The 15,002-nt window shown below is 37.7% G+C and overlaps 1 protein-coding gene across 5 annotated transcripts in view; it reads left to right on the forward strand.

The window, feature by feature from the left end:
• DCBLD2 (discoidin, CUB and LCCL domain containing 2) overlaps positions 1 to 15,002 on the forward strand; it is a 99,288-nt gene that overhangs the window by 46,356 nt on the left and 37,930 nt on the right. For 4 of the 5 annotated variants that reach the window (XR_004275498.1, XM_032299286.1, XM_032299289.1 and 1 more), the window contains one exon: positions 986 to 1,123. The exons of the other annotated variant lie outside the window; for it this stretch is intronic. Coding sequence is in view for 3 of the 4 variants with exons in the window: in XM_032299286.1 (XP_032155177.1) it covers positions 986 to 1,123 (138 nt within the window). In the remaining variant the exon portion in view is untranslated. The remainder of the gene's footprint in view (positions 1 to 985; positions 1,124 to 15,002) is intronic. 5 annotated transcript variants of the gene reach the window in all.

The raw sequence follows: 15,002 nt of genomic DNA on the forward strand, positions 1-15,002 counted from the left end.
TTCGAAGCACATAAAAATATCCATTTTTATTATTTATTAGTAGATGCCTTGCTTTAATTTTTCTTGTTCTTTTTTTATCTTAATATCATAGATCTATATTGAGAATATGTTATTTTTTATATATTTGATAGACCAAGCTTGTCCAACCTGTGGCCTCCAGGCTGCATACGGCCCAAGACAGCTTTGAATATAAACACACAAATTTGTAAACTTCCTTAAAACATTATGAGATTTTTTTATGTGATTTATTTATGTTTACTTGTTTATTGGTTGATTGATTGTTGTGCTCATCAGCTGTTGTTAGTGTTAACATATTTTATGTGTGGCCCAAGATAATTCTTTTTCCAGTGTGGCCCAGGGAAGTCAAAAGATTGAACACCCCTGTGATAAACATTAAAGAATGGAAGTTAGGCATGCAGTTATATATATGCATCTGACATTCAAGGAAAAAGCTGTGGATGGAAGGTAAAGCTTGTGAGTTGTCAGATCATAGTTAAAGCCATGGGATCAGATGAGATCATCTAAAGAGATTTAGAAATCCAACAACCCTCAGAAGTAAATAGAGTAGGTCCAATAAAAGACTTGAGGCATGACCTGAGGCCACAATCTAAGGGGTCTGAGGAAAGCATGTTAAGAACACTACTAATTAACCATCAGTTCACTTGTGAGCCACCTGTCTGCATGAAATATTTTATTAATATTTTTAGTCCCTCATTATTGTTTTTAAAGAGCATACATGCCTTTCACAGGAAATAGATCTTTATAAGGTCAGTGATGCGTGTACTGTTTTTCCTTTTGAATAGTTATTACTTGGCATTTTTTTCCTCCAGAGTAATACGATTTGTAATCATTAAGCATGTTAGTCATTATTTTATACTAATTTAATAGCCAGTTTGGTATATTATTCTGAGTCTGTTATCTGCATTGCAAATGTTATTGACTTTATGAGAATCACAACAAATATCTGCTTTTCTTTCATTCCTAGGCAAATACTGTGGTCTGGGGTTGCCAATGAACCATTCAATCGAATCAAAAAGCAATGAAATCACATTGCTGTTCATGAGTGGAATCCACGTTTCTGGACGCGGATTTTTGGCCTCATACTCTGTTATAGATAAACAAGGTAATTTTCACCTTAAGCAATGGCTCCTACATTTTGCAATTTCTAACAACAAAAATGAGCAGTTGGAATAGATTAGAAAGACTGAACAGTTAATAGCACATGCATAAATCTGGCAAATAAGGTGAGATAAGTTTCAGAATTCCAAAAATAAAAGTACGTGAATGTTACTTCCCTTTCCTTAGTAGAGGAAATGCTGATTATATACAATTTTTTTTTATTTTTATAATATTGGAACACAAACTATAATAACTTTTTTTTTGGAGACAGAATTTCGCTCTTGTTGCCCAGACTAGAGTGCAATGGCACGATCTTGGCTCACTACAACCTCCACCTCCTGGGTTGAGGCGATTCTTCTGCCTCAGCCTCCTGAGTAGCTGGGATTACAGGCGTGAGCCACCACGCCGGGCCTATAACAATATTTTGTAAATTTATAAATTATTGAAATGTTTTATATCAATTTAAACCATTATTATTCACAGTTTACCATTTTGTAGTACCGTGTTAAAGACCATATTACCACTATTTTTGAAGAATAAGATCTCACATCCCCAGGAATACCTGGGGATTGCTGAGACAGTATGAAGTAAACATGAGGTATTTCTAAATTGCTGATATTTAGGAGGAACATGTGTTGTAAAGGGGGAAAATTAAAAACAAGATTATTCAGATGCTGGTGAGGTTGTGAAGAAAAAGGAACAGTATACATTGTTCGTGGGAGTGCAAATTAGCTATTGTAGAATATAGTGTGGCAGTTCCTCAAAGACCTAAAGACAGAAATACCATTCAACCCAGCAATCCCATATACCCAAAGGAATATATCACTCTGTCATAAAGACATATGCATGTGTATGTTCATTGCAGCAGTATTCATAATAGCAAAGACTTGGAACCAACTTAAATGCCCATCAGTGATAGACTGGATAAAGAAAATGTGGCACATATACACCATGGAATACTATGCAGCCATAAAAAAGAATGAGATGTTCTTTCCAGGGACACATAAGGGGTTGGAAGCCATTATCTTTAGCAAACTAATGCAGGAACAGAGGAAGCTAAATTATGAAAATACATGGCCACATAGAGGGGAACAACACTCACTGGATGGTGGGAGGTGAAAGAAGATCAGGAAAAATAACTAATGGATACCAGGCCTAATACCTGGATGATGAAATAATCTGTAAAACAAGCCCCCATGATACTAGTTTACTTATGTAACAAACCTGCACATGTACCCCTGAACTTAAAAGTTAAAAAAAAAAAAAGGTTATTAAATAGAATGGAACCCAAAATATACCTGAATCTCTAAGATAAAATTCAAGACCTGCATGAAATCTCATGTGTTTTAGCTGCTGTGGGATGTGTTCATTTCCCCCTGCTATGTAAGGGTACTCTACTGAGAAAGTGTAAGAAGTGTTGCTGGTACAGAATATATCACAACAATCATTTAAATTTTTAAAAGCTGATTATTCTGATATTCAACATTGAATTAAGTTTACCATTTAAAAGTTTAAATTGGCTTTTACTTCATATTGTATAAATGAAGAAATTATCAAGAACCTCCCCCGTGGAATGCTGGGCACTGGGAATTATAGGGGAAAGCAAGCGATTCCTCCTCAGCTATGGGGATTTGAGATAAACACGATATGTCTTATTAGTAACATTTCATTTAGAAGATAATAGAGGAGGGAGCTGTTCTGTGTGGAGGAACCCACCTTCCCGTGGTTTATAGCAATAGAGCAAGATGTGAAGGCTAATAAAATCTGTATAGGGAATGAGAAGGAAAATTAATTTGGATAAAGTAAAAGAAAAAAATAGAAACATTATGCTAAATGAACAGTTCATATTTTTGGCAGAACCAGGAAAACTTAGGCAGTGTGATGTTGTGGAAAGGACACTAGGTATCGCTGGAATCAAAGCCTGCCTCTGCCACGAGCTAGCCGGCTAACCTCTGGCCAGTCATTTCACCGCTGTGGGTTTTATCTTTGAATAGATATGTTGTGAGGACTGAATCTAATAAAACATGTGGTGTTTGTAGGCTCATGACATAGCAGACACATACAGTGTTAGTTTCCCCCCTTCTACCACTGTACACATGCATACACATTTTCCCCACCCCTGCCACCGAAAGACTAATATAGACAACACAGGTGAGATAATAATGGGTTACTGTCCTTTAAGTTTTATTTATTGAAAGTCTTGAATTGAGAGGTGAGAAGATAGAAAATAAAATTAATTTACTTATTTTAAGTTTCTTGGTCTTAATATCAGGTTAAATTATTTATTTTTGATTTATATTTTCTGCTTTGTCTGTTATTTATCAAGTTGGAGGTTTCTGGAAAATAAGTGTCCTCTTTTTGTTTTTGTTTTTGTTTTTTTTTTTTTAAGTTTCTTACATTAGATATTTAAATGATGAAGCTTTTTGACCCACAGAAACCTGAATGTCCTGCATTGTTTACTTAAGAATTGGCTGTGACCTCAGATAAAAGAATCAGTATGTTGTGTAGACTTATAAACCTCTCTGCCAAATTTCAAATGACTATATTCTATTTTAGAAGAATCTTAACTTCCAAAGATTTTTGAAATAACCACAAAAGAAATCAGAAGCTTCTTGATACTAACACTTTTCTAAAGTTATAATCATCTTAGGAAATCCTCATTTAACAGCTATCTCCTGAAATCCTGTTGTTTTTTTGCATGTCTTTATCCCATCCATCAGGCATTCGTTTTATCTGAACTAAAATGAATTGGCTGAACCATATTCAAGAGAACACTGCTTGAATTTCTTATTACTTCTTCTTGGGTGGCTTTTTGATCACAATTTCTTGTAAGGACTCATTCATTTGGAGGTTGCTTGGCTTTGGTTGAGGTCCTCGGTGTATTTTTATCCAGGAAACTTAACTGTCACAATAAATTCCATGAATATTTTCAAGGAACCTAACTACACATCCCTAGCCTAGAAGTCTAGTTGAAGATTTAGAGTATTGGGGAATGAAAAGATTGTGAAAAATCTTGCTTTAATAGCTACTTCATTTGTTAGACTCTAAGGATGACTTGTGTTACTGTATATGTTCTTTATAAGAGACATGATTTTATGTGAGATACACTAATTCTCATTACGTTGTGCAAGAGCCCATTGTAAAACTCTGTCCATTTTGATTCCTTATTGCCAGCTCTATGCCTGGCACCAAGGAAACAGCAGTAAATAAGACACATTCACATCTTCATGGGACTTGCAGTGTAGGGCTGGAAAAAGACATTAAATGAATACTTAGTTGCAATTATGAAATAAAGTATGGTGAAAGAGTCAGCAAATGATAGGGGCCAGAAGTGTGTGGGGAGTGAAAGATTGCTGAAAAGCAGAGCTTTCTTGAGGAAGCCACTTTTTTGTTTTTTTGAGACGGAGTCTTGCTCTGTCGCCAGGCTGGAGTGCAGTGGCGCAGTCTCGGCTCACTGCAACCTCCGCCTCCTGGGTTCAAGCAGTTCTTCTGCCTCAGCCTCCCGAGTAGCTGGGACCACAGGCACGTGCCACCATGCCTGGCTATTTTTTGTATTTTTGGTAGAGACAAGGTTTCACCATGTTGGCCAGGATGGTCTTGATATCTTGACCTCATGATCCGCCCGCCTCGGCCTCCCAAAGTGCTGGGATTACAGGCCTGAGCCACTGTGGAAGTCACTTTTAAGCTGCGAAGTGATGGAGTTTCCAGGCAAACAAGGAATGAAAAACATTGTAGAGAAGGAAACAACAAGTACAAAAACCTGATGGTGGAGAAGAGCTTTGGGAGAACTGGAAAAGTGGGTGGTGGTGAACAATGAGAGTGCATGGACACCGGGAGGGGGGAACATCACACACTGGAGCCTGGGGGTGGGGGACTAGGGGAGTAATAGCAAGGGTGGAGGGATTGGGGAGGTAGGGATAGCATTAGGAGAAATACCTAATGTAGATGACGGGGCGATGGATGCAGCAAGCCACCACCATGGCACGTGTATACCTATGTAACACGTGCAGAGCTGCACGATCTGCACATGTACCCCAGAACTTAACATAAAAAAAAAATGAAAGCCAGAGTAGGCTGGGCGCAGTGGCTCACACCTGTAATCCCAGTCCTTTGGGAGGCTGAGGCGCTCGGATCATGAGGTCAGGAGAGCGAAACCATCCTGGCCAACATGGTGAAATCCCGTCTCTACTAAAATAGAAAAATTAGCAGGGTGTGGTGGCGGGTGCCTTTAACCCCAGCTACTCAGGAGGCTGAGGCAAGAGAATCCCTTGAACCCGGGAGGTGGAGATTGCAGTGAGCTGAGATCGTGCCACTGCCCTCCAGCCTGGCGACAGCAAGACTCTGTCTTAAAAAAAAGAAAAAACTCCAGAGTAGCCTGGAGTAGATTGGGTGGGGGATGAGTCGGTCTCATTATTCTGAACCTTATAGAAAATGTAAGGGTTAGAGCTTTTCCCTAAGGGTGCGTGGAAGCTGTTAAGAACAGAGTAGCGGTGTGACTGGATTTATGTTTTTGTTTTTGCAGTCTTCCCTGTTCTGTGAAGAGTGGGTCAAATAAAAGTAAGAATAAATTTAGGGAGGCCCGTTAAAAGGCTGTTAGAGGAGCCAAAGCAGAGATGATTGAATTAAGAGGTCTCGTTATAACTAGAATTATGCCAGTTCGTAAAGACTGGAGTCAGACATATCTTCTATAGGGAACATTTCAATGATTTAAACTTTATCCTGCTGGAATGAAAGTTCTAAGAAGAGTCTGAGCATTAGGAAGCTCTGCTGGATGGAGCTCTGAACTCTAGTAACGTCCAGGTTGTATCTTGGACACTCTACCCGGAGTCCTCTTCCACTTTCGTTTCTAGTTTTCACTAAATTTTTAATAAAACTTTGGTTTTTTTTCCGCCTCTCTGCTATTTGTAATGATCTTTGAGCAGTAGTTTTCAGCCTTTTTCATTACCGGTTATCTCTCTTCATTTTCACCTGTAAACCTTGTATTTGAAAGATAGTGGAAGGAAAAGGTCCCATTGCTTCATTGGGTAGCAAGCAATTTGATACAGAGAAATATGAATCAAAACTTCCAACAATTATGAGAGGACTAGTATTTCTACTCTAAAGTAGCATAATCTCAACAAATTTCAACTAGACTTTCTGAAAATTTGCAGATGTATGTGGACCTTTGTCGTCTCTTAGACATTCATATTAGCAACCCCTGTTTAGAAGTTAACTCCTGAGTTACTGCTGGTGTTACCAAGTGAGGCAGAACCTACCACACTAAGGTCCAGACTCTGGTAACTCAGATCTTTTAATTTAGTAGAATAGTAAAGGTAGCTGGGTGTGGTTGGCTCATGCCTGAATTCCCTGTACTTTGGGAGGGGGACGCACATGGATCACCTGAGCTTAGGAGTTCGAGACCAGCCTAGCCAACATGATGAAACCCTATCTCTACTAAAAATACAAAAAATTAGCTAGGCATGGTGGTAGGTGCCTGTAATCCCAGCTACTCAGGGGACTAAGACAGGAGAATCATTTGTACCTGGGAGGCGGAGGTTGCAGTGAGCCAAGATCATGTCACTGCACTCCAGCCTGGGCAGCAAGAGGGAAACTCTCTCTCAAACTCATAATAATAATAATAAATGCTACTGACATTTCATTCTGAAAAGTAGATTTTAAAACAGCATTTGTCATTGGAATTGAAAAACAAAATGAATTTTATAGATTATCTAAATTTCTATTTTTGAATCTGTTTAACAGTGACCAATTTCTAGGAAGAACTGGACATTTCTAGGATGGTTCTGGGTGATTATTTAAGTCGTTTTAGTTAGTAAACTCAGGAAATAAATACATTTGCATTGAAAGCTTCAAGTTCTTCAAGGCAGCATTTATTCATATGTACCATAATTGGGGGTGGGGGCGATATGTGCATGCATGATTGGAAATGGTGATCCTGGTATTCTTTTTGGAGAAGATGACATTGTCACTTAAAACATAATATTAAATCTTACTACATTAGATTTCAGCAACTCAGAATTTTGTAGTGGTCAGTCTACAGTTTGCCCTTATTTTGGAAGGGAGAAATAGTAAATAGTTTAAATTTTCATGTGAAATAAGATGATCCAATGTAGATATTAGCATACTTTCTAATTGGAACTTTAAACACATGTTCATTCATTGTCTACCACCCCATAGAATCTGATGACAGTGCACTTAAGACTTGGGAACAGCTGAGCCTGGAAAATATTCCCAATTAACAAGGTTATTGTTGCTATATCATGGATTATTTTTAGAATTAGTGTAAAAAATATTTGATTGCTGCATTTTTTTAACCACCTCGTTTTTGCAAATAGTTTCCATTTCTTCATTCTTACATCAGATTGTATCAGTTTGCAAATGAAACATAGAGCTGACTAGATAATTCCTAACAGAGTCCAAATTTCTGTAACTGGTTATTTTTTTCCTGCATGGAATGTTTTTGGCTTTGAAAATAGAATGTGAATTCCTTAGATTGTTTAGCTTCTTAACTGTACAGTAATTTTATAGAATCTATTTTTTTTCCAGTACTACACTTAGCTAGGTTTCTATTTGTTAGTTTTACATTGCATTCCAAATTTTGGTTACTGCATCTGTCAAACATTTTAAAACTCTGATACTATTAGTAAAATTTTATTAATGAAATTTCAGTTTACATTCCTATCTTTAGAAATGCTTTCATTTACACAAAATGAGTATTATATAATGTTTGTATCTATAATGTAATTAACATACAGAAGAATATTTATAGTTTGGTGTCAATTTGTAGAACAAAGATGCTGATGAACAAAGTGTTAGCAATTTTTCAGAGAAAGAGAATGTAAACACTCAATCTGTTAAGATGATGTTAACCTGAAGAGGCAGTTCACATTACAGGATAGAGTTTATTCCAAGCTGATTGATAAACCTGAAGACCATCTTAATGATTTTATGTTTTTTTATGTGTTTAATTTTTTTTAACAATTAGGAGTGCTGCAAAGAGACTACATACGTGTTTGTGCTGTCTTGTGCTAAACAGTGGCTGCATCCTTCACTGTTGATAAATATTAATGCATTTATTAGCTTCCTAGATACTGTGTAGGTCACAAAAGAATTTATGATATATTTTAATTTTTTATATTCATTTTTTAATGTATGAGGTTTTAAATATGGAGTTTGAGTTGATCCAGTTAACCATATGTAACTTACAGAATTTGATTTGATCCAGTTAACCATATGTAGCTCATAGCCTGTTTGACTACATAGTTTATTGCTTAGACAACTGAGCCATGCTTTATATCATCCATAAGAAAGCATTAATTATTTTTGTATGAGAAAATTTTTTCTGAGCTTCTGCTGTGGACTCTGCTTTCATAGATGGCATTGTTATATTCCTAAGAGAAACATAAGGTTTAGTCTCCACTCTCAGTACATAAAAAAAGAGGAGAAGAAAAATACCTAGTATAGTATCTGGTACTTAGTAATTGTTAATTGGCTCTGAATCACAATAAATTATGTTGTATTATGCTATATATGTAACTTTATCTTAACAGAGAGATGCTACAAATCAATGACAGACTCCTATCACAGAAGCAAGGAATTAGTCTTAGGTCTACACAATAATATTGTCAGGAGAATTTAGCAGCAAGACCAGTCTTATTCTACAGCCTTTAGCACTTGAACAGAGTAGCTATTCATATATCTACGAGTCAAGGTTATTGACAAGATGTTAATTATGAAAGCAAGACTACATATTCTTTAAGGCTCTGGGAAATTGGTTATTTAAAGAATTTTAGAGCACATAAGAGAGAAGAATGTGTGGGTGTACATTTTCTTGCTTCTGCCTATGTTATGTCTAGTAAATGCAGTAACTTAGGAATACTACTTTATGCCTTCTTGAGTTAGAATAAATATAGGCACTTGAGTCTTTAGAAATAAATGACTTTACCAAAAAAAAAAAGTAAATGGTTTCAACTATGCAAAAATTTTTACTCTACAGCTAATATAGTTGGCTTTATACCAACTATATTGTGGTCAGTGATGGCTACTGACACTACTGAGGGTCTTTTTCCAATTCAGTCAAGAACACAAAACAGTATTAATTGAAGGAAATCTGAATAAATATATTTTGCAATCTTACAGTCTCAGAAATAGCCAGCACTGTCAGTCAAAAATATTTCTATGATAGTAACCAATGTGCTGATATTTTTTGATTCATTTATTAATATAAAATAATATTTTCATGCTGTTATATATGGGTCAACGTAAGATTTTAAGTTTAAATAAATATTTCATGGAACAGTTACAAAATTCTCTAGCCTTTGCAGTTATTATGTGTTGGAAATGTTTGTAGTTGTACTGAATTTTTTTAAAAAGTATATAAGTTATGGAAGATAACATAGCTAACTAAATTTGCAGCTGTCTTAGAAAATCTGATGTTAGTGTCTTCATTTAAAAAAAACCTGACGTTCCTTAGACTGTTCTTGATTATTGGCTTGCCTTCACATTTGTATTCTCTCCTTCTCTTTCTCACAATCACATTATCCTGGCTTCAAAGCCCCATTTGAGATCTGCCGCCTCTGGACAGCCCCCTAGGATTAGGGAAGGCAGGTAATGGGGAAGGATAGAAACTCTTTTCACAGATACTATGGTTATACTTCCTTTGGGTTAAACTCTACTGTGAAGACTAGTGTATATTCAACCCTGAAGATGCTCTTTTGGAGGTTATACAAAAAAGAGGGAATGCCAGTTTGCTTCAGCAGAATCCCTGAGGGCATTCTGCTTATTACTGCCATCGCTGTTATCCACAGACCCCAAATGAAGTGTACCATATATGTAGTATTTTGTGTAGTAACATGTTATAGTCATTTGTATATATTAAGTGTTTGATTAAAATTACCAGAATAAAATTCTTTGCAGAGGCTGTCAGTTTAAAACATAAATAGCAGGCATGGTGGCTCATACATGTCATCTCATCACTTTGGGAGGTGGAGGTGGGAGGGTTGCTTGAGGCTGGGAGTTCCAGACGAGCTGGGCAACATAGTGAGATCCCTATCTTTACCAACAGTTTAAGCTGTTGCCTGTAGTTTTAGCTACTTGGAAGGCTGAGGTGGAAGGATTGCTTGAGACCAGGAACTTGAGGCTGTAGTGAGCTCTGATCATGCCACTGCACTCTAGCCTAGGTGACAGAGCGAGGGGAAAAAAAATGCAGTAAATTATATACTACCCTGTACTTTGAACATATCACTGATTTTTTAGTATTATAGGACATGTGTTTAACATGGATCCAGCAAGATAATTGAGTGCCTTCTCAGTATTTATTATTATAATTGAAGCACATCAAATATAATAAGTTCATGTTTTAAGTTGCTCAGTCCAGAAACTTTAGTGTATCTTTGACTCCTCTTTTTCTCTCAAACTTCGTATTACCCTGCCAATTCTTGGAATATATATCTACATAGACTAGAATCTGACTATGTCTTAACAGCTCCACTGCTACCACTCTATTTCAGGTTCTAACTTTTACCTCAATTAATGGCAATAAATTTCTTACTGGCTTTTGTTTTTGCCCTTTCTCCCCTTCAATCTACTCTGAATTCAGTGGTCATTGTGATCTTACTAACATGAAAGTTTCATCTCACTCTACCAACTATCCTTGTCTTCAAGATACTCTAGCATTCAGGTTCCCATTACTCATCTGAATTCATCTGTTGCTTGTCTACTGTGGCCTCAAAGCTGCCAGGCGCATTTCCACACAAGCCTTTGATTCCCACCGCCTTTTCTCAGATTCAAACACCTCATACCTCACTCTCTCACCCATTTTAGAGTTTTATTTAAATTTCATCTTCACAGTGATGCCTGACCTGACCACTGCACTTAAAATTGTAACTCCCTAACTTTTTAAAACTTCTTGCTCTCATTATTTTTCTAAAGTACAATATACATTCTAACATAGTATGTATTTTTCTTACTCACATTGTCTGTTTTCTTTTACCTCTCCCCACCCCACCCAGAGGTATACTCCCTATACCAAGGAATTTTTATCTGGTGGTTCTTTGTTTTTTTTCTCTGGTGCCTAGAATGACGCCTGGTCATAATACATGCTTATTAAATATATGCTGAATGAATAAATGAGCAAACTCCCCACCCTGGCTCTTTACTAGGCTTTATTTCACCCATCAATACAGATATGTGAAAGGACATTGTTATTCTATGATAGCTTTTTATTTTAAAAAATTTTATAACAGTCTTATTAAGTTATAATTCACAAACCATACAATTGTCCTATTTAAAATACACAGTTCAGGGGTGCTGACCAAGATGACCACCTAGAAACAGTTAGTGTGTGCTGCCTTCATGGAAAGAAATAGAAAGGGCAGGTAAATACAGCACTTTCAGCTGGAACACCCAGGTGCACACGCTGGGATTCATCAAGAAAACAGCTCTACTCACACAGAATGGAAAGAAGCAAGGCAGGACAACCACCCACTCAGGAACGACACAGGGCCAGAGGAGCCTCCTGTACCCAGGGAAGTGCTGCTGGAAAATCCGAGATGACTGGGGACCAGAGCAGGTTCCTAGCATGCTGCAGCAGTCATATGGAAAAGTGACCAGACTGTTTCTTACATGGGGCCCCACTCTCAGATCTCCTCACTGGGTAAGTCCTGCAGGCCTGGGTTTCCAGCCTCCCCTCACTAGACTTTGGAGCCCGTAGCAACTCTGCAACTCCCTGGGACAGAGCTCCCAGTGGGAAGACGGGTTTCTATCTTTTCTGTCTTGCAGCCCTCACCTTTGCTGTGTCCGGGCTCTGGAGAGTCCTTGGGACCAAAGGCTGGTCTGAACCCCCAGCACAGCACCCGTCTCACAGAAAAGTGGTCAGACCAGTTCTCCATGTAGATCTGAGTCCTCACTTCTCACTGGACAGGGCCACCTAATCTTGGACTCCAGCACAACTACCATGTCCTCACTTGACCACTTCAATCAGAGGCAGCCCAGCAGTTAAAGGAACACGCACACACAGAGATGAGAAAGAACTAACATAAGAACTCCAGCAATTCAAGTGGCCAGAGTGTCTTATGACCTCCTAACAATTGCACTAATTCACCAAGGGTTTTTAACAAGTTGGCTGAAATGACAGAAATAGAATTCAGAATATGCATAGGAATGAAGAACATCGAGACTCAGGAGAATGGCAAAACCCAATCCAAGGAAAATAAGAATTAACAATAAAAGAATATGGGAGCTGACAGACAAAATAGCCATTGTAACAAAGAATCTAACTGACCTGATAGAGCTGAAAAACATACTACAAGAATTTCACAACCCAAATGCAAGTATTAACAGCAGAATAGACCAAGCTGAAAAAAGAATCTTGGAACTTGGAGACTGGCTGTCTGAAAAAGATAGACAAAAATAAAGAAAAAATGAAAAGGAATGAATAAAATCTCCCAAGAAATACAGGATTATATAAAGAGGCCAAATCTGCAAATCATTGATATCCCTGAATTGGATGGAGAGAAAGCAAACAACTTGGAAAACATATTTCAGGATATTGTCCTTGAAAATTTGCCCAGCCTCACTCGAATGGCAAACAGTCAAATTCAGGAAATACAAGAAACCGCTACAAGATTCTACACAAGATCATCCCCAAGAAACATAACCTTCAGATTTTCCAATGTCTATATAAAAGAATATTAAAGGTAGCTAAATAGAAAGGGCAGGTCACCAACAAAGGGAAGGCCTTCAGGTTAAGAGCAGACCTCTCAGCTGAAACCCTACAAATTGGAAGAGATTGGGGGCCTACATTTGACATTCTTAAAGAAAAAAATCTTCAACTGAGAATTTTATAACCAGCCAAACTAAGCTTCCTTAGCAAAGGAGATATAAGATCCTTTTCAAATAAGCAAATGCTGAGCATGTTAATTACCACCAGACCCGCTTTCCAAGAGATCTTGAAACTAGCATTAAATACGGAAAGAAAAGACCATTAAAATGCCACTAGGAAAACACTCAAGTATACACACCAGTGATACTATAAAGCAACCACACAAAAAAGCCAGCATAATAACCAGCTAACAACACAATGACAGGATAAAATGCACACATATCAATACTAACCTTGAATGTAAATAGCCTAAATGCCGCGTTTAAAAAGGCACAGAGTGGCATACTGAATAACAAAGCAAGACCCAATCATACACCATCTTCAAAAGACCTATCTCACATGCAGTGACACCCAGAGGCTCAAAGAGTGGGAGGAAAATCTACCAAGCAAATGGAAATCAGAAAAATACAGGGATTGCAACCCTATTTCAGACCAAACAAACTTTAAACCAACAAAGCTCAAAAAAGACAAAGGCATTACATTATATGAAGGATTCAATGCAACAGGAAGACCTAACTATTCTAAATATGTATGCACCCAATACAGGAGCACCCAGATTCATAAAACAAGTTCTTAGAAACCTAAGAAGAGACTTAGGCTCCCACACAGTAATAATGGGAAACTTTAACACCTCACTGATAGTATTAGGTCATCTAGGCAGAAAATTAACAAAGATATTCATGACCAAAACTCAACGTTGGACCAAATGGATCTGACAGGCCTTTACAGAACTCTCCACCTGAAAACAAATAGAATATACATTCTTCTGATCGCCACATGACACATACTTTAAAAAATTACCACATAATCAGATGTAAAACAATCAGCAGATGCAAAAGAACTAAAATCATACCAGACACACTCTGACCAGTGCAGTAAAAATAGAAATAAAAAGTAAAAAAAAAAAAAAAAAAATTGTGCAAAACCATGGAATTACATGGAAATTAATCTGCTCTGGAATGACTTTGGAGTAAATGATGAAATTAAGGCAAAAATCCTTGTTCTTTGAAACTAAATAGAACAAAGATACAACGTTCCACAATCTCTGGGACACAGCTAAGGCATTGTTATGAGGGATGTTTATAGCACTAAATGCCCACATCAAAAAGTTAGAAAGATCTCAAATTAACTTAACATCACAACTAAAAGGACTAAAGAAGTAAGAGCAAATCAATCCCAAAACTACCAGAACACAAAATCAGACCTCAACCAGGAGAGTGAGACACAGAAAAGCACTCAAAAGATCAAGGAATCAGGGAATTGGTTTTTTGAAAAAATTGATGATAGGCCACTAGCTACATTAATAAAGAAGAGAGAAGGGCCAGGCGTGGTGGCTCACGCCTGTAATCTCAGCACCTTGGGAGGCCAAGGCAGCAGATCACTTGCGGTCAAGAGTTCGTGATGAGCCTGGCCAAAATGGTGAAACCCTGTTTCTACTAAAAATACAAAAAATTAGGCCGGGTGCAGTGGATCATGCCTGTAATCCCAGCACTCTGGGAGGCTGAGAAATGCGGATCACCTGAGGTCAGGAGTGAAAGACCAGCCTGACCAACATGGTGAAACCCCCTCTCAAAAAAAAAAATTCCAAAAAATTACCTGGGCATGGTGGCGTGTGCCTGTAATCCCAGCTACCTGGGAGGCAGCGGTTGCAGTGAGCCAGGATTGAGCCACTGCACTCCAGCCTGGGCGACAGAATGAGACTGCCATCTCAAAATAAATAAATAAATTAATTAATTAATTAATTAAAAAAATTACTAGCATTTCTATACACTAAAAACAGCCAAGCTGAGAGCCAAATCAGGAACACAATCCCATTCACAATTGCCACACACAATCCCAGTCACAATTGCCACACACGCACACACAGACAAATAGGAATGCAGCTAACCAGGGAGGTGAATGATCTCTACAACAAGAATTACAAAATACTGCTCAAAGAAATTGGAGATGACAGAAACAAATGGAAAATATGCCATTCTCATGAATTGGAGGAATCATTATCATA

The sequence above is a fragment of the Sapajus apella genome, unplaced genomic scaffold (genome assembly GCF_009761245.1).
Source record: "Sapajus apella isolate SASKATOON/1434 unplaced genomic scaffold, GSC_monkey_1.0 scaffold40, whole genome shotgun sequence".
Taxonomy (NCBI): domain Eukaryota; kingdom Metazoa; phylum Chordata; class Mammalia; order Primates; family Cebidae; genus Sapajus; species Sapajus apella.